A 20,551-nucleotide genomic window follows, 5' to 3' on the forward strand; every position below is an offset into this window, starting at 1 on the left:
CACCTAAAATGATTAGGCCCTCACTCAATATGGACTGGAGTATATTGAAACAATGCCCAAACCAAGCTTGAAACCAACTGCTTGAAGTCACAACTTTTTAAAAATATTTAGTGTACCCAATTCATTTTTTCTAATTAAGGGGCAATTTAGTATGGCCAATCCACCTACCCTGCACATCTTTGGGTTGTGGGGGCGAAACCCACGCAAACACGGGGAGAGTGTGCAAACTCCACACGGACAGTGACCCAGAGCCAGGATCGAACCTGGGACCTCAGCATTGAAGTCACAACTTCATTGTTCAGAAACAAGCGTCCTAACACGTAGGAACATAGGAGTTAGGAGCAAGAATAGGCCATTCAGCCTTTCAAGCCTATTCCACAAATCAGTAGGATCATGGCTGATCTGGCTGTTGTCTCAACTCCACTTCCGTCTCTGCCCCCATAAACTCTTGACTTCCTTGTCTATCAAAAATCTGTCAATTCTGCCTTGAATGACTTTAATGACCCAGCCTTGTCTGTTCTCTTAAAGAACAATACAGCTCAGGAACAGACCAGGCTCTTCGGCCCTCCAAGCCTGTACTGGTCATGATAGTAACCTTGGCCAAAACCCTCAGCACTTCCTTGTGCCATATCCCTCTATACCCATCTTATCCATGTATTTATCAAGATGCCTTAAAGAACAAAGAGAATTCCCCAACCCTCTGAGAGAAAACAGATCTCATCTCCATCTTAAAAGGGAGACCTCTTATTCTTAAACTATGTCCCCCTAGTACGAGTCTCCCCCACAAGAAGAAATATCCACACTATCAGTTCCCACCAGATCGTATATGTTTCAATAAAATCACCTCTCATTCTTCTAAACTTCAGTGTATATAGGCCCAACCTGTTCAACAGGTCTTCAAGAGATAGACCCTTCAGCGCAGGAATGGGTTGGATGAGTGAGTGAACCTTCTCTAAACTGCTTCGAATGCAATTATTTCCTTTTTCAACACAGGAGACCCAAACTATAGTTTACTGAGGCATACACAGCACTCCAGATGTGGTCTCACCAAGGCCCTGTACAGCTGCAGTAAAACCTCCCGACTTTTATATTCAATTCCTCTTGCAATAAACACCAACATTCTATTCACCTTCCTAACCATTTGCTGTAACTGCCTATTTTTTGCCCACTCACTTATCCTGCCTAAATCCCTTTGTAGACACTTTACCTCCTCTTGGCAACTTATTTCCCATCTATTTTTGTGTCATCAGCAGGAAACTGGAGGAGGAGGGTTCACCCTGGGCCACATTCACATGTCTCCATTTTTTAATTGATGGAAAGCAAGAGGGAGAGAGTGAGAGGTGAGAGAGAGCAAGAGAAATGTCAATGGGCCAGTAATCCAGACACCTAGGTTAATGTAAATAAAAGGAAATTGATGCAGATGCTGGAATCTGAAATAAAAACCTAAAATGTTGGACAATTTCAGCAGGTCTGACAGGGAGTGAGAATGGAGGTAACGTTTTGAGTCTGGATGACTCTTTGACAAATTCACTTTAACCAGCTCTTTTCAGGCCTTCACATTTGGCCTTAGTTAATTTCAAAAACATACTCTTAGACGACTTGTCAGCCACTCACAGAAATGTAGGTTCGGTATGCTAAATTTCCCCTTAATGTCCAAAGATGTGCAGGCTAGGTGACGTTAGACGGATATGAATGGGCCTAGGTAAGGGGCTCTCCTGGGGTGCCTCTTCTGGAGGGCCGGTGCAGACTCAATGGACCAAATGTACTCGTTCTAAACTGCTGGGATTCTACAGTTTTAAAATGTCTTCATAGTGTGGTGACTGCTACTTAACAAAACAGCCAAACTGAAAGTAAAATTTATTGACATTAATGGTCCCTACTACACTTACCAAAACAGTACCATAAAGTCAAAATACAGCACACATAATAAACTGCATAACAATGCATTCATTAGATTGAAGAAAATAAATCTATCTTTGTACATTAATACAGTCTCCGCAGAGACTATCAAAAATTGCCTTAGCCGACTATATTTCAAGTCGTCATAGCGGGGTATTGGGAAAAGTTTTCAATAAGCAATAATCGCGCCTCGGTTAAACCTCATCGGCTACGATACTGCCACTGCGCAAAGCTAACGTTTAGCTGGTGCTGAGTGAAGGTCCATCAGATACATACCACTTACAGTTGTGCTGAGTAAAATTAATACAGTTCAACACGTTGTACATCATCCTCCAGAATAACGTTTACCCATCTTCAAAAGTATTTGCTTACAAAATCTCCGCAGATTTAAGCGTTATTTTATCAACCAGAATATTTTCCGAGATGCGGATATGCTAATTAGCCTGTGACGTTGGTTAAATGTTGCGAGCAGCTGGTTGCAGTGGTGGGAGCCCCGCCCCGAGTGCTTTGGAAAAAGTTACTCGAACTGATTTGAACTATGTCCTGTTAACGCTGCATTAAAAATACATGAATAATCACATTAAAACACTTTAAATACAGTTACTTCGGACACAGTCTGTAGATAACTTTAAGGATTTTGTTTATATTTTCTTAATTTTCGATTTTCATTCCCTTTGCATTTCCTTTTACAAATCTTCCGCACTTTACTGATTTTATCTTTTTCAATTTGCTTTTTGTGGCTCTCGTGCCGTAATTACGTTACAGTTTTTTATTGACGATCATTAAAACCTGTTGAAATGGAGGAATGACAGCTCAGCTGGATCTCTTGCTGCTTGCACGCAGTGTTTTAGTGTTGGGGTTTTCACCTTGATCCTTGTGTTGTGCTGTCTTTTTTGTTGTTGTTGGTGACATTTTCTTAATTTGCCTTCTGCATCGGCTGAGGAGCCACTGCTTTCGTTTGGGACGTGAACTCCTCCCCCTTGCCAGAGATTTGCATCGTTATTTTGCTCCCTCGTCTTTAGCGGTTTTCTCTTAATTACCTCCCAGTCTCCCAGCGATTTCATAGATTCTGTCCTCTGAACAAGTGATTCTGGCTGAAGTATCACCGTGTTGGCATCTGGCAGTTATCTGGCAGCTTACTGCAGACCCCGTTTCCTCCTCCTTTGTCCATCTCCATGTACTTCTTTATGCTTTAATCACAGGGGTCTTGTGTGGGGGAGAATATAGAATAAACATAGAATATACAGTGCAGAAGGAGGCCATTCGGCCCATCGAGTCTGAACCAACCCACTTAAGCCCTCACTTCCACCCTATCCCCGTAACCCAATAACCCCATCTAACCTTTTTGATCACTAAGGGCAATCTGCAGGTCTTTGGACTGTGGGAGGAAACCGGAGGAAACCCACGCAGACACGGGGAGAACGTGCAGACTCCGCACAGGCAGTGACCCAGCGGGGAATCGAACCTGGGACCCTACCACTGTGAAGCCACAGTGCTATTCACTTGTGTTACCATGCTGCCTGGAGGGTCGCTAGTCTCCATTGCCACCCCTTCCTCAGGTCCCTCCTGAGCAAAACAGAGGCAGTGTTTTGGCCTTGCCTTGTACAGTGGCCAGCCCCACCACACAAGTTGCACTTACTCAGCTCAGAGCCCTTTGCCTGGTTGTCTTCCTGTTTGCAGTTCTTGGAGATGAGCACACTGCAATTTGTGCCATGTGTCCATGTTTGCTGCAGGTGCATGATGTTACATCTGAAAATTATCATAGGCTTTAATTTTGTTCTGTCGACTATGCAAGCTAGAACAACCCTAAATCTTGTTTTCTCATGCCCTGTTGTTTTCACTAGAGCTGTTTTTGAACCTTTCCACCCCACAAATTGGTTGCAGTGACTATGAATCAAAATTCATGGGCGTTTCATCCCTGTTGCCAATGCAACATAATGGGTTTTTGTGTTTGATGAAGAATCACTGGAAATTAATAATTTTGGCATCAACACCTTGTGGCAGACTCTGAGCGACCTTGGCCTTCACCACAAGACTAAACGGTTTTGTTCTGCAAAACAGCTACAGTTGCTCTTAGCTGAACTCACTGCATAGACATATTGCATTTATTATCATAAAATTTACAGTGCAGAAGGAGGCCACTCGGCCCATCGAGTCTGCACTGGCTCTTGAAAAGAGCACCCTACCCGAGGTCAACACCTCCACCCTATCCCCATAACCCAGTAACCCCACCCAACACTAAGGGTAATTTTGAACACTAAGGGCAATTTATCATGGCCAATCCACCTAACCTGCACATCTTTGGACTGTAGGAGGAAACCGGAGCACCCGGAGGAAACCCACGCACACACGGGGAGGATGTGCAGACTCCACACAGACATTGACCCAAGCCGGAATCGAACCTGGGACCCTGGAGCTGTGAAGCGATTGTGCTATCCACAATGCTACCGTAATGCCCCTTTTAAGGTGACAATGTTAAGGGCAGCAATGGTTAGCACTGCTGCCTCACACCGCTGAGGACTGGGATTCGATCCCGGCCCCGGGTCACTGTCCGTGTGGAGTTGGCACATTCTCCCTATGTCTGCGTGGGTCTCACCCCCACAACCCAAAAAGATGTGCAGGGCAGGTGAATTGGCCATGTTAAATTGTCCCTTAATTGGAAAAAAATCTAAATAAAAAGGAAAGAAAAGTCTGACAATTTTCAGGGACCCATTCCGATACATGCTTCGCATGTTTATGCCAGTGGCTGGGCCCTATTCTCATGGTACTTGGGCTCCAGATTCCGGCACTAAGAACAAAGAATACAGCACAGAAACAGGCCCTTCAGCCCTCCAAGCCTGTGCAAGTCATGATACCACCCTTGGCCAAAACCCTCAACACTTCCTTGTGCCGTATCCCTCTACACCCATCCTATCCATGTATTTGTCAAGATGCCTTTTGAACGCCATTAATGTATCTGCATCCACAACCTCCTCTCGCAACACGTTCCAGGCACTCACCACCCTCTGTGTAAAAAACCTGCCTTGCACATCTCTAAACTTTGCCCCACGGACCTTAAACCAATGTCTCCTGATGAGTGAGCCCTCCACCCTGGGAAAGAGTGCCTGCCCATCCACTCTATCCATGCTTCTCATAATTTTGTACACCTCTATCAGGTCACCCCTCAACCTCCAGCGTTCTAATGAAAATAGTCCGAGTCTATTCAGCCTCTCGCATAGCTAACACCCTCCAGACCAGGCAACATCCTGGTAAACCTCCTCTGCACCCTCTCCAGAGCCTCCACATCCTTCTGGTAGTGTGGCGACCGGAATTGTGTGCAATATACCAAGGTTGTATACAGCTGTAGCATGACTTGCCAGTTTTTATACTCAATGCCCCATCCAATGAAGGCAAGCATTCCGTATGCTTTCTTGACTACCTTGTCCACTTGTGTTGCCAGTTTCAAAGATCTAGGGACCTGCATGCCCTGATCTCTGACTTTCTGTATTCCTAAGAGTTTTGCCATTTACAGTATATTTCCCCTCTATGTTAGACCTACCAAAATGAATTACCTCACATTTGTCTGGATTAAATTCCATTTGCCATTTCTCTGCCCAAGACTCCAACCTATCTATGTCCTGCTGTATCCTCTGACAATCCTCAACACTATCTGCCACTCCACCAAACTTGGTGTAATCCGCGAACCTACTAATCAGACCAGCTATATTTTCCTCCAAATTGTTTATGTATACTACAAACAACAGGGGTCCCAGCACAGAGCCCTGTGGAATACCACTAGTCACAACCTTCCATTCAGAAAAACACCCTTCTACTGCTGCCTTCTGTGACCGAGCCAGTTCTGTATCCATCTGTATCCATCTCTGATCCCGTGTGATATAACCTTTTGTACCTGTCTGCCACGAGGTACTACAACAACTCCAGACACCGGCACAACCTCAGCTCCAGACACCTGTGCAACCTCAGCTCCAGAAACCGACACAATCTCAACTCCAGATGCCAAAACAATCCCAGTGCTTGATCAGCCAGCTGAGACAGCAGGGGCAGGGTTCTCTGTCCCGCCAGACCCATTTTCTGGCGCGGCGCACCCCCGCTGGCAGCGGGATCCTCTGTCCCGGGAGCCAGCCAATGGGGTTTCCCATTGTGGCCACTCCCACGCTGTCGGGAAATCCATGGGCGTGAGTGTGCTGCCAGCAAAGCGGAGGATCCCGCCAACGGAGAATCCCGCCCAACATACTTTATTCACATCTTTACCCAGCAATTAATTTCCAATTGATTGGTGGCAATATTTGCTATTTACACACAAACAGACCTGTACCTAGGTACAGGTGTAGGGCAGAACAAACCATTGCATCCTCATTCAGTCAGGCGGTTTGGTCTCTCTCATACTCCTGCTCATTGATGTGGTTTTCAACTGCACAAGTGCACATTGCGCATGTTGATGTATAGTGTGCAGGAGTCACCTTATAACCCAAGATGAAGCATAATCTCTGAGTTAATACCAGCCTCATTCACATTTGTCTCTTTATTCAGAGTGCTCGCGGAATGAATCATATCATAAATCACGACACTTCATATTTAACAGGTTTGAATAACACATTTAACAAAGGAATGAAGGTACAATCATTGGCATACTCTCAGCCTTTTCAAAACCCGTATTAGTCCTCAAGCATTTCATTTAACTCAATGGTCAAATAATGAATTGACATTATAAGCACACACATATAGAGAGAGAGAGAGAAAGGAAGAGGGAACACCTTGGTATCAAAAGGTAAGATTATGGCAACAGTAGGTGCATACTTTTGTAACAATTTGCTGATGCAAAAACGCCACACAATATAAAACAATGCATTATATGCATTAGAATCAGAGAGGATGAGAAATTTGGTAATAATTCAAATTCTATCCAATAGGAATAATGAGACTGATGTCGACCAGTCAACAACAAACTATAATTCAGTAAAACCCAGCATTATCTGACATGCACACAACTGGATTTAACTGTTTCCCTCTGGGTTTTTTTCCTTTTCTTTCAACACACTGTGCTTACTTCCTGGGATGTTTCTGTTTTGTTCTTTCACAAACAGAAGTATATCATCCTCTTAACTCTTCATCTCTCGAGATTTACAGCACAGAGGAAGGCATTCCACCTTTAGTTCTGTGTTCATTCTTCACTAGAACATTACAAAACTAAATCTATAGGCCAGCTCTCTCCCAACAACGCTCTACCTCCTCCTTCATCAAATACATATCCACTGTTCCGTTAAAATATATAATGGACTAGGCCTCAACTAATCCCTGTGGCAAAGCACTCCAACAACCTTCTACACAAAGAGATTGTTTTAAAATAGCCATTCATGGGATGTGGGCGTAAGCTGGCCAAGCCAACATTCATTGCCTATCCCTTATTATTCTTGAGAAGGTGATGGTGAGATGCCTTCGTAAACCATTGAAGTTCATGTGTTGTAGGAACACCCCCCGTGCTGTTAGGAAGGGAATTCCAGGATTTTGACCTAGCCACAGTGAAGGAACAGCAATATATTTCCAAATCAGGATGGTGTGTTCCCCTTGGAGGGGAACTTGCAGGTGGTGGTCTTCCCATGCATCTGCTGTCCTTGTCCTACAAGGTGGTTAAAAAATGCGGATTTGGAAGGTGTTGCCGAAGGGATCTGGTAAGTTGCTGCAGTGCGTCTCATAGATAGTACACGCTACTGCCATTATGTGTTGGTGGTGGAGGGAGTGAATGCAGAAGGGCTGCCAATCTAGTGGCCTGCTTTTTACTAGATGGTGTCGAGTTTCTTGGGTGTTGTTGGAGCTGCACTCATCCAGGAAACTGGAGAGTATTCCATCACACTCCTGACTTGTGCCTTGTAGATGCTCAACAGGTTTTAGGGAGTTAGGAGGTGGGTTATTTGCCACAAAGTTCCCAGCCATTAACCTGCTCCTGTAGCCACAGTATTTATATGGCTGGTCCAGTTGAGTTTCTGGTCTATGGTAACCCCAGGATGTTGACAGTGGAGGACCAGCAATAGATGTCATGGGAAGATGGTTAGATTCTCTCTTGTTGAAGGAGGGTATTGCCTGGCAATTGTGCAGCATGAATGTTACTTGCCACTTTTCAGCCCAAGCCTGCATATTATCTATGTCTTTCTGCAAATGGGCATGAACTGCTTCAGTATCTGAGGAGTTGTAAATGGTGCTGAACATTGTGAAGGTGGTTGTGCCTAGGACACTACCCTAAGGAACTCTTGCAGCGATGTCCCGGGGCTAAGATGATTGACCTCCAACAACTACAACTATTTTCCTTTTTGTTAGGTATAACTCCAACCAGTGGAGAGTTTTCCCCATGATTCCCACTGACTCCAGTTTTGCCCCAGCTCCTTGATGCTCAATCAAATTCTGCCTTGATGCAATGAGCAGTAACTCTAACTTCACCTCTGTTATACAACTCTTTTGATCATGTTTGGACCAAGGCTGGAATGTGGTCAGTTCAGGAGCTGAGTGGCCCTGGCAGACCCCAAACTGAGCTGCAATGAGCAGGTTATTGCTGAGTAAGTGCCGCTTGATAGCACTGTAGACAAATTTTTCCTAATTCTTTTCCTCACTCTCTGTGATCATTTTGAATTGATGATCCTTCATTCGCCCAACCAAAGGAAACAGTCATTCTCTACTCAGTCCTTCAAAACCCTTCATAATTTTTTAAAAATCTACTAAATCTCCTTTTAGCCTTCTCTATCCCAGTACAAATAATCCCAGTATTTTGAATCTCTTCTTGTTGCTATGGTTTCCTTTTCCTGGGTAGTCTATGCTCTGCATTTTCTAAGGCTCAATGTCACTTTGAGATGGCGGCGCCCAGAACTACACATAAAACTCAAGAGTGACCTAAGAAATTTATTTTTCTACATCCACCATAACTGTTTTACTTTTGCATTCTCTGCTCCTGGTTATAGAATCCTCACTGTGGTCTCTACATACGGGCTGAGGTTTTTTGCTCTCTGGTTACCAGCCTGCATTTTCAAAATAAAGAGCTGAAAATGGAACCCCCCCAAAACAATCCCCATTTTAAACAATTTCACCCTGTGCTTCAGCACTGCAGAATTCCTTGCCACTTATTTGTACATTATCTGTACAGCTTTAAACCCTGAGATTGGTGTCATCTAATTATCACATGATTTATCTCCTCATCTCTTCAGCTCCTTTCAACATTGGCAATCCCATTCCTACAGGCCTTGGTGCTTGATCTAGGTTTCTCAATCAAAAAGCCATTTTTTTACACCACAGAGGCATCAAGTTACAAGTATAAAAATTAAAAATCAATATAACCTGGAGAAATAGATTGATTGCTTTCATTTAACAGATACAAACTGCAATGCTATCGAGTGCACATGACAGTTAATGAAGAATAAGAGCATTCTCAGATGTCTGATGGGTTATAATATGCAGTCACATGAAGCTCAGTCTAAGTATTCGGTGAGAGTTGTTGAGGAACTGCTTACCTGAGTGGCCCCGTGGGTGGTGACTGGAGGCAGACAGCAACTTACAGCAAAGCATTAAAGTGAAGATGAGCAGCAGCCGGTGAGTGAGGAGCATCGATTTTGCACAGAATTGCATCCTGATAGAGAGAGTAAAAACACAAGCGGAGAAAGACAAGTTGCGGCTATGTGGAAACTGACAGCAGTGTTTGAAACATCAGTGCAAACATCCAGAGCTCATTCATGGACAATGCATGGAAAAACTCAGAAGCAATTTCTCTTACTAATGCTCATCTCGTATGCTGGAAAGATGTAGGGTCATGTCAACTCAGCACTGGACAAGTTCCTGACCCTTGAGCACCATGCTAGCAGGGAAATGACCTGCCTTCTGTTGTCCAGAACCTCACCAGGAAGGATTAAGAACTTCATACTGAGCTATTCTGTCACACTGATCGGTTATAGGGCAGCATGGTAGCACAATGGTTAGCACTGTGGCTTCACAGCGCCAGGGTCCCATGTTCGATTCCCTGCTGGGTCACTGTCACTGCGGACTCTGCACGTTCTCCCCGTGTGTCGACGTGGGTTTCCTCCGGGTGCTCCGGTTTTCCCCACAGTCCAAAGACGTGCAGGTTAGGTGGATTGGACATGCTAAATTGCCCTTTGTGTCCAAAAAAAAAAGGTTAGGAGGGGTTATAGGGTTAGTGAGGGCTTAAAGTGGGTTGGTGCAGACTTGATGGGCTGAATGGCATCCTTCTGCACTGTATGTTCTATATTCTATAGAGGGGCACTAGATGGGGGCTCTGACCCATCCTAAGGTAGGGTAAAGGAGAAGAATATATCGGTGAGGGAACTTAAAAAGGAAAGGAACTAAATCAGCTTGTGGAATGATGATATCATAGGTTTTGTTAAGTTTTAATGAATTGCAAAAGCTCACAAACTTTCTTTATCATGCATTATCAATTACATTGTGCCTGCACTGCATACATGGATATTTGTATTTAGTTTCATATATTTTGTGAACACTACGCGTTAAAGATCAAGAGATTGTAGGACAATTTCTTGACAGTCTTTGGCAGAGGATCAGCTTACATCAAGCAGAGTGAGTTTGTTGGGTCTGTCTGGGTACTGAAAGTGGGTGAGGTTAATAAATAAATAATCTTTATTACTGTCGCAAATAGGCTTACATTAACAGCGCAATGAGGTTACCTTAAAAATCCTCCAGTCGCCACACTCCGGCGCCTGTTCAGGTACATGGAGGGAAAATTCAGTATGCCCAATTCACCTAACAGCACGTCTTTCCGGATTTGTGGAAGGAAACCGGAGCACCCGGAGGAAACCCACGCAGACACAGAGAGAACGTGCAGACTCCGCACAGACCCAAGCGGGAATCAAACCCGGGACCCTGGCGCTGTGAAGCAGCAATGCTAACCACTATGCTACTGTGCATAATAGGTAGTGTTAATTTGAGTGGTGGGGAGCTACCAATTAGTCAGTAGAATTATGACCATTTCCAACCACATCAAATTGAATATATGTGCATTTTTGTTGATGAAAATCGGTAGTAACTCCATTCAAATGCACACAAACCTTTTCAGATGTAGATAAAAGTTTTTTGTTTTGCAGCTTTCTGTATACAATTTGACAATTGAACTAGTTAATTATTGTTACAGCTGAAGGATAAACTCAAAATGATGATGCAGAAGAGAAAATCCTGGATTTTAGCAGCAGATGTTTCTGTACAGCTGCATCTAGTGGTAGACAGTAAAATAACACTTAGGCGCCCAATCAGGCTGACAATTTCTTCCTTGAATAGAGGCTCAACCAATCCCCATCCATCACCACTCTCCTCCACCTGGTTTAACTTCTTTTTGCATTGAACAATGCTTCAGCTCTGCTTAGTTCCTCCAGATAAACCTCAAGGTGGGTCCGAGCTCTGCTTGCCTTTGTGTGAAATATGTAGGACATTCTATGTTACAGTTCTGTTCAGGCCCCTCCTTCACCTCTTTTTTTTAATAAACAGTTTTATTGAGGTATTTTTGGCATATAAAACAATGACATTGTATAGTACCGTACAAAAGGAAAAGCAAATAACACATAGTGCAAACCACGACTCTATTCGCGCGAGGAACTGCCGAAACCACCCCCTACTCAACACTACCCGAGCCCCCCACCCTCCCCCTGCTGGCGATTAATTCTCCGCGAAGAAGTCAATGAATGGCTGCCACCTCCGGGCGAACCCCAATAGTGAACCTCTCAAGGCAAACTTAACCTTTTCTAGACCGAGAAAGCTCACCATGTCCGATAGCCATGCTTCGGTCTTCGGGGGATTTGAGTCCCTCCATGCCAACAGTATTCGTCGCCGGGCTACCAGGGAAGCAAAGGCCAAGACATCAGCCTCCTTCTCCTCCTGGACTCCCGGGTCCTCCGACACCCCCAAAGATTGCCACCTCAGGACTCATTACCACCCCAGTTTTCAAAACCCGGAACATGATGTCCGTGAATCCCTTCCAATACCCCCTGAGTCTAGGGCACGACCAGAACATGTGCACGTGATTAGCCGGCCCACCGGCGCATCTGGCACAGTTGTCCTCCACCCAGAAAAATTTACTCATCTGGGCCACCACCATGCGGGCCCGGTGCACGACCTTAAACTGGATCAGACTGAGCCTGGCACACTTTGCGGTCGTGTTTACTCTGCCCACAGCTTCTGCCCAAATACCGTCCTCCATCTCCCCTCCCAGAGCTCCTCTTCCCACTTAAGCTTCAGGTCATCATTCTGTGTATCATTTGCCCTCACCTACCTCTCCCCTAGAAACTACCCTGTCCTGCCTCCCCTTTAGTGGGAGCCGTGGGAGGGACGGCACCAGTCTGCGCACGAAATCCAGCACCTGTAAGTATCTAAAGTCATTCCCTCCCGCCAGCCCGAACTTCTCCTCCAACGCCATCATGCTCGGAAAGCTCCTTTCCAGGAACAGATCACCCACCCTCACTATCCCCGCCCTCCACCACAGTGGATACCCACCGTCCATGTTCCCCGGAGCAAATCGGTGGTTGCTGCAGATTGGGGTCTAGACCGATGCTCTCCTCCACTCGCCCCAGATCCACAAGGCCGCCACCACAATAGGGTTGTTGGAGTACTGTGCCGCCGGGAGCGGCAGAGGTGCCGTAACCAGGGCCGCCAAACTGGTGCCCCCGCACGAAGCAGCCCCCATCCGCTCCCAGACCGACTCCGTGCCCACCATCCATTTCCCTATCATCGCTATGTTGGCCGCCCAGTAGTCGTTGCTAAAGATCGGCAACGCCAGCCTCCCCCTCCCTTCTGCTCCTTTCAAGCATCACCTTCCTCACCCGCGGGGACTTCCCCGCCCAGACAAATCCCAGGGTAATTTTATTCAGCCTCTTAAAGAAGGACCTCGGGATGAAAATGGGGAGACACTGAAATATGAACAAGAATCTCGGGAGACTCGTCATCTTGACAGCTCCTTCACCTCTTTAACCGGTACATTGATGACTTCATTGGTGCCAATTCCTGCTCTCAGCCTGAACTGGAAAACATAACTGATATCTCTTCAAATCTATCCTTCTCTCACCTTCACATAGTCCATATCAAAGTTTTCCTTCCTTTCCTTGACATCTGTGCCTTCGTTTCTGGTGGAAGGTTATCAATGAATATTCATGATAAGTCCTTCAATTCCTACAGATACCTCAACGACACTTCATCACGCCCTGTTTCCTGTAAGAAATCCATTCTATTCTCCCAGGTACCCCATCACCAATGAATCTGTTCGGACAATGCACCCTTCCATGCTTCCGATATTATTTCTCAACCAAGAATTTCCCTCATCGTGGTTGAAAGAGTGCTTCACCATTTCATGCACTTCTGCTTTCACCTGTTCCCCTCCCACCCAGAACCATGATAGGATGCACCTTCGACCCCACCAACTTCCATATTCAACAGATCATCATCTGCAATTTCCACCACCTCCAGCATAACACCTCCACCCAGCCTATCTTCCCCTCTCCTCCCCTTTCAGCATTCAGATGACACCCTGGCCTACTCCTTAGTCACCCACAACAACTTGTCCTTTCCCTCTGTTACATTTTCATGCAAGTGCTGGAGATGCAACAGGTGTCTTTTTATCTCTCACTATCCGAACACTCTTTAAACAAAACAGTGATTTACTGGAATATTTTTCCAATTTAATATGTTGTATTCACTGCTCACAATGCTGTGTGCTCTACATTATGGAAGACAGCTTTGTGGATTTCCTTTCAGTCGGCAAGCATGACTTCCATTTTAATTCTACACCTTGCTTCCACTTTGACCTTTCTGGCCTTGGTCAATCTCTAATGTAATCTCAAAGCGTGGCACCTCATCTTTGACTGGGCACTTCACAACCTTCTGAACTCAACAATGAGTTTAATAATTGGAGAGCGTAACCGCTGCCTCAATTTTGATACGCTTTTGTTTGATGGTTTAGATTTTTTTCTCACTTGTTCTCGCCTATTCCTTCTTTATTGCTTTCAGATGACATCTATTCAGGATCCTGATGTTCAGGAGCCTCTTTTTTGTTTCATCACTTATCCCATGGCCATTCCTATTGGCCATGCACCATGCAATCTCTTCTGCCTTCTACCTTACCGCCTACATTCCCTTTTGTTCTTTTTCTTACCCTCCCCCTTTCACATTTACAAAGGATACATTTACAACTTTCCTCAGTTCTGATTAAAGGTCACAGAATCAAATCCCTCCTCTGTTTCTCTCTCCATAGATGCTGCCAGTCCTGTTGAGCATTCCCAGTATATTCTGTTTTTATTTCATAGAACACCAGGGCCTACTCTATCTAAATCATTGCAGCAGTAGGTCCACATCTTTATAAAGTACTACCCAATTCCATTTCCTCTCTTTCTCCTCATTCCCTCCTGCTTTTTGGATTGTGCAGCATCACAAACACCATCAAATGAGTCTCTATCCAATCAGTCGCAGTTTGTCCCTCACTATATTTTGTTTATTAATTCATGAGATGTGGGTGTCGCTGGTTAGGCTAGCATTTATTGCCCATCCCTAATTGCTCTTGGGAAGGTGGTGATGAGCTGTCTTCTTGAACAACTGCAGTACCTGTGGTGTAGGTACACCCACAGTGCTGTTAGGAGAGAGTTCCAGGACCTTCTGTCAGCGATAGTGAAGGAACGGTAATATATTTCCAAGGCAGGTAGGTGAGTGACTTGGAAGAGAACTTCCAGGTGTTCCCACCTGCCTGCTGCCTTCGTCCTTCCAGATGGTAGCGTTTGTGGGTTTTGAGGTGCTGTCTAAGGAGTCTTGGTGAGTTCCTGCAAATGCATTTTGTAGATGGTACACACCGCTGTCACTGTGTGTTGGTTGTGGAGGGAGTAAGTGTTTGTCATATGAGGAACAGTTGAGGACTCTGGGTCTGTACTCGTTGGAGTTTAGAAGGATGAGGGAGGATCTTAATGAAACTTACAGGATACTGCGAGGCCTGGATAGAGGGACGTGGAGAGGATGTTTCCACTTGTAGGAAAAACTAGAACCAGAGGACACAATCTCAGACTAAAGGGACGATCCTTTAAACAGAGATGAGGAGGAATTTCTTCAGCCAAAGGGTGGTGAATCTGTGGAACTCTTTGCAGCAGAAAGCTGTGGAGGCCAAATCACTGAGTGTCTTTAAGACAGAGATAGATAGATTATTGATCAATAAGGGGATCAGGGGTTTTGGGGAGAAGGCAGGAGAATGGGGATGAGAAAAATATCAGCCATGATTGAATGGTGGAGCAGATTCAATGGGCCGAGTGGCCTAACTCTGCTTCTATGTCTTGTGGTCTTATGGATGGGATGCCAAACAAGCAGGCTGTTTTGTCCTGGATGGTGTCAAGCCATGGAGTCAAGTGTATTCAAATGAATGCAACAAATTGAGCCAGCTCACATCTCCAAGGTTTCACGATCGTCGTTGAACTTCCTCAATGCCTCCTGACACAATCCCATCAGAGTTCATCGAAGAAAGTCAGGCATGAGTAGAGGAGACAGTTGTTTGTTCAAAGTTGAGTGTTAATTGTCTTTGCTGGTCTAACTGAGGGATTTAACCAGCTCACCTAGCAAACCAAAGACTGTTATTTGGTTCTTTAGTTTTCCCCTCTTCTGAATGCACATATTCATGCTGAAGTGCTTCCACCATTACAGTCCAGTCCTCTGACATCTCAAGTGGCCATTCGTCATGTGAGAACTTGAATGGTGAGTTTTAGCATATCATTTCACCATGAGGACAGAACAACCTATCTGGTAGTGCAGTCACTTGATTTCTACATGCACAGTGTGGAGGGATGACTAGCCAGCACGTTGCTTCAATCGGCCAAAGACACAACAGCCAGTTGCAGTGCATTAAATACAAAGGTGGCTAATATCAGAAAATTTAGCATAGGTTGAATCAGAGACCCCCTCATGCACAATCAATTACACAAAGACGAGAGTTGGGTGCAATTGAGGCTTTATTACACTATGATGTGTGGCCTCCTACAGCAGCTGGCAAAGTGGCTGCTGTACTGGGAGCACACATATTTATACTCCGCCTACTGGGCAGAGCCAGCAGGCAGGGAACTACCCCCGTACCTGTAGTACAGGGCCTTACCACAAAACACCAACACCGACATCCTCTATATACAATATATACATCAGTGGTGACTATCACATTCACCCCCTGTTAAGATTGAGTCCGGCGGGGTGGTGGAGAACTATATACCGGTAGACTTTTCAAAGTACAGAGAGCAAAAAAAATTGAGTCCAGCGGGGTGGAGGGGAAAATTAATTACAGAGGGATGGTGTTTTAAAAGTCCGGGTCATGTTACAGATTCATTCGGTCCGGAGCCCTGATCTGCCATTGGGAGCGCCGCAGTGCTGGCGGTGATTCCGGTGTCGGTTTGGTCTTCGGTGACTCCAGGAGCATGTCAAAATCCTCTTCATCCTCGGGTGTGGGCAAGGGGAGAACGGATTGTCCTGGGGCGGGGTTTGCGCTGGTTGCACCGGGGTGGGGAGGGCGGCGCCGGGCCGGGTGTGTGTGTGTGTGTGGAACCAGCTGGTGCTAGGTCCCTGAGGGAGACAGTATCCTGGCGGCCATCAGGGTACACTACGTAGGCATACTGTGGGTTGGCGTGAATAGCTGCACCCTCTCAACCAACCGGTCCGCCTTGTGGAGTCGTACGTGTTTACGGAGGAGTATGGGTCCTGGAGCTGCGAGCCAAGTCGGGAGCAACACCCCGGAGGTGGACTTCCTAGGGAAGGCAAAGAGACATTCATGGGGTGTTTCATTAGTCGCCGTGCACAGGAGCGACCTAATGGAGGGCAGGGTGTTTCGTGAAGGACGTCCTGCCAGCGGGAGGCCGGGAGATTTCTGGACCATAGGGCCAGCTGGACGGCCCTCCAGACCGTCCCATTCTCCCTCTCCACCTGCCCGTTTCTCCGGGGTTATAGCTGGTCGTCCTGCTCGAGGCAATGCCCATGTTGAGCAGGAACTGACGCAACTCATCACTCATGAATGAGGATCCCCGGTCGCTGTGAACGTAGGCGGGGAAGCCGAACAGAGTGAAGGTGGTGTTGAGGGCTTTGATGACTGTGGCAGACGTCATGTCGGGGCATGGGATGGCGAAGGGGAATCTGGAATACTCATCGACCATGCTGAGAAAGTACGTGTTACGGTCGATGGAGGGGAGGGGCCCTTTGAAGTCCATGCTGAGGTGTTCAAAGGGGCGGGAGGCCTTCACCAGGTGTGCACGGTCTGGCCGGTAGAAGTGCGGTTTGCACTCCGCGCAGACCTGGCAATCTCTGGTTATAGCCCTGACTTCCTCGATGGAGTAGGACAGATTGCGAGCCTTGATGAAATGGTAAAAACGTGTGACCCCGGGTGACAGAGGTTGTCGTGCAGAGTTCGGAGTCGGTCAACTTGTGCGCTGACACATGTACCTCGGGATAGGCAATCGGGGGGGCTCATTGAGCTTACCAAGGCGATACAAAATCTCGTAGTTGTAGGTGGAGAGCTCGATCCTCCACCTCAAGATTTTATCGTTTTTGATCTTGCCCCGCTGTGTGTTGTTAAACATGAAGGCTACCGACCGTTGGTCAGTGAAGAGAGTGAATCTCCTGCCGGCCAGAAAATGCCTCCAATGCCGCACAGCGTCAACCATGGCTTGGGCCTCTTTTTTGACGGAGGAATGCCGAATTTCAGAGGCATGTAGGGTTAGTGAGAAAAATGCCATGGGCCTGCCTGCCTGATTGAGGGTGGCGGCCAGAGCGACGTCCGATGCGTCACTCTTGACTTGAAATGGTAACGTCTCGTCGACTGCGTGCATCGCGGCCTTGGCGATGTCAACCTTAATATGGTTGAAGGCCTGGTGAGCCTCGGCTGTCAGGGGAAACAGAATGGATTAAATGAGTGGACTGGCCTTGTCTGCATTGTTTGGGACCCACTGGACGTAATAAGAGAAGAACCCAGGCATCGATTGAGGGCCTTGGGGCAGTGGGGAAGGGGGAGTCCCATGAGGGGGCACATGTGGTCGGGGTCGGGCCTCAGAACTCCGTTCTGGACCACATAGCCGAGGATGGCTAAGCGGTTCGTGCTGAACACGCACTTCTCCTTGTTATAAGTTAGGTTGAGGAGAGTGGCGGTGTGGAGACCATAAGACCATAAGACATAGGAGTGGAAGTAAGGCCATTCGGCCCATCGAGTCCACTCCGCCATTCAATCATGGCTGATGGGCATTTCAACCCCACCTACCAGCATTCTCCCCGTAGCCCTTAATTCCTCGCGACATCAAGAATTTATCTATCTCTGCCTTGAAGCCATTTAGCGTCCCGGCCTCCACTGCACTCCGCGGCAATGAATTCCACAGGCCCACCACTCTCTGGCTGAAGAAATGTCTCTGCATTTCTGTTCTGAATTTACCCCCTCTAATTCTAAGGCTGTGCCCACGGGTCCTCGTCTCCTCGCCTAACGGAAACAGTTTCTTTGCGTCCACCCTTTCTAAGCCATGTATTATCTTGTAAGTTTCTATTAGATCGCCCCTTAACCTTCTAAACTCCAATGAATACAATCCCAGGATCCTCAGCCGTTCCTCATATGTTAGACCCGCCAAGATTTGGCAAGGTTGGCGTCATGGTCCTGCTGATCATGGCCGCAGATGGTGACATTGTCCAGGTATGGGACGGTGGCCTGCAGTCCGTACCGGTCAACCTTTCGGTCCATTTCCCATTGGAAAACCGAGACCACGTTGGTGACGTCGAAGGGAACCCTGAGAAAGTGGTAAAGGCAGTGTATGGGCGGTCCGCCTTACGGATGGGGAGCTGGTGGTAGGCGGATTTCAAGTTCACTGTTGAGAAGACACGGTACTGTGCAATCTGATTGACCATATCAGATATGCGTGGGAGGGGGTACGCGTCGAGAAGCGTGTACCTGTTGATGGTCTGGCTGTAGTCAACGACCATCCTGTGTTTCTCCCCAGTTTTCTCCAGGGGCTGTTGCTGGCCTCAATAATGCCTTCCCGAAGCAGTTGCTGGACTTCGGACCTGGTGAAGGTCCTGTTCTGGGCGCTGTACCGTCTGCTCCTGGTGGCAACGGGTTTGCAATCCGGAGTTAAGTTTGCAAATAGGGAAGGTGGGTCGACCTATACGGTCGCGAGGCCACACACAGTAAGGGGTGGTAGGGGCCCGCCAAATTTCAATGTTAGGCTCTGGAGGTTGCACTGGAAGTTCAGGCCGAGTAGCAAGGCAGCGCAGAGGTTGGGGAGGATGTAGAGGCGGAAGCCGCTGAACTCCATGCCCTGGACAGTGAGAGTGACTATGCATAATCCCCGGATCGCCACAGTGTGGGACTTGGAGGCCAGGGAGATTCTCTGGTTGGCGGGGTGTACCGCGAGGGAGCAGCGCCTTACCGTATCAGGATGAATGAAGCTCTCAGTACTCCTGGAGTCCAGCAGATAGGCGATCTCGTGCCCATTGATCTTCACGTTGGTGGAAGCAGTTGACAGGTTGTGTGGCCGAGACTGGTCAATCGTGACCGAGGCGAGACGCGGCTGTTCATCGATGGTGGCAGGCGATGAAGTGCCCGAGGGGCATGGGTCCTGGTAAGATGGTGGCGGACACGGGCTGCAGGTGTCGTGGGGAAGACAAGATGGCGGTGCCTGATGATCCGGGGGAGAACAAGATGGCGGCGCCCACGAGTCGCACGTGGTGTGGGTTGAACAAGATGGCGGTGCTCACTGATCGCACGTGGTCTGAGGAGGGGAAGATGGCGGCGCCCACTGGTTGCACTTGGGGGAGTCGGAACAATAGCGGCGACTGCGCGGGCCTGGCACACCGCAGCAAAGTGTCCCTTTTTGCCACAAGCCTTGCAAAGGGCACTCCGGGCCGGGCAGCTCTGTCAGGGGTGTTTAGGCTGCCCACAGAAGTGACATTTGGGTCCCCCGGGGTTGGTTGGCTGCTGCGCGGCACAGGTGTGGGGTTGGCTGAGGGGGGTTGCTGGTGAGATCCACGATGGGGTGGCCGTCTGTGGAGTCCACGATGCACAGCGGGGGTGGGCCGCGCGGCCGGGGGCGTAGGCCTGGATGTTGCGCAAAGAGACCGTAAGCGAGAGCGCTAGCTTTTTTGTCTCCGCGAGGTCGAGCGTGGCTCCTTCTAAGAGGCGCTGTCAAATGTAATTGGACCCTATCCCTGTGACAAAAGTATCTCTCATGAGCAAGTTCGAGTGTTCCATGGCCGTGATGGCCTGGCAGTCACAGTCTCTAACTAGGGGAATCAGGGCACACCAGAAATCTTCCACTGACCTCCACCAGGAAGTTGACGACGAGTGGAGAGGATGTGCCTGGCGTAGAGCGTGTTAGTCCGCTGAGCGTAGTTTTCCTTCAGTAGCGCCATAGCGTCTGCGTTGGTCCTGGATAAGTGGAAAGATGCTGAAGCTCAGCCGCGTGTAGAGGATCTGAATCTTCTGAGCTTCTGGAATTGGGTCTGGCGCAGACCCGATGTATGCTTCGAAACAGGCTAGCCAATGTTGAAAGTCCTTTTTGGCATTGTCTGATTGCGGATCCAGCTGCAGGCGATCCGGCTTGATGCAGAGGTCCATCTTCTGAAAACTTAGTGTAATAAATTGATGCACGATCAATTAGACAAAGACGAGAGTTGGATG

The 20,551-nt window shown here is 47.5% G+C and overlaps 1 protein-coding gene and 1 non-coding gene across 4 annotated transcripts in view; both read right to left on the reverse strand.

Moving 5' to 3' along the window:
• The window catches only part of tafa4b (TAFA chemokine like family member 4b), a 492,967-nt gene that overhangs the window by 415,175 nt on the left and 57,241 nt on the right, over positions 1–20,551 (reverse strand). For all 3 annotated transcript variants that reach the window (XM_038810609.1, XM_038810611.1, XM_038810612.1), the window contains one exon: positions 9,393–9,508. In XM_038810609.1, coding sequence (XP_038666537.1) covers positions 9,393–9,508 — 116 coding nt within the window. The remainder of the gene's footprint in view (positions 1–9,392; positions 9,509–20,551) is intronic.
• On the reverse strand, positions 1,993–2,133 carry LOC119974057. Its single transcript, XR_005462446.1, has one exon. It is a non-coding gene; the product is annotated as a U4 spliceosomal RNA (small nuclear RNA).

Source organism: Scyliorhinus canicula, chromosome 11 (assembly GCF_902713615.1).
Source record: "Scyliorhinus canicula chromosome 11, sScyCan1.1, whole genome shotgun sequence".
In the NCBI taxonomy this organism is placed as follows: Eukaryota; Metazoa; Chordata; class Chondrichthyes; order Carcharhiniformes; family Scyliorhinidae; genus Scyliorhinus; species Scyliorhinus canicula.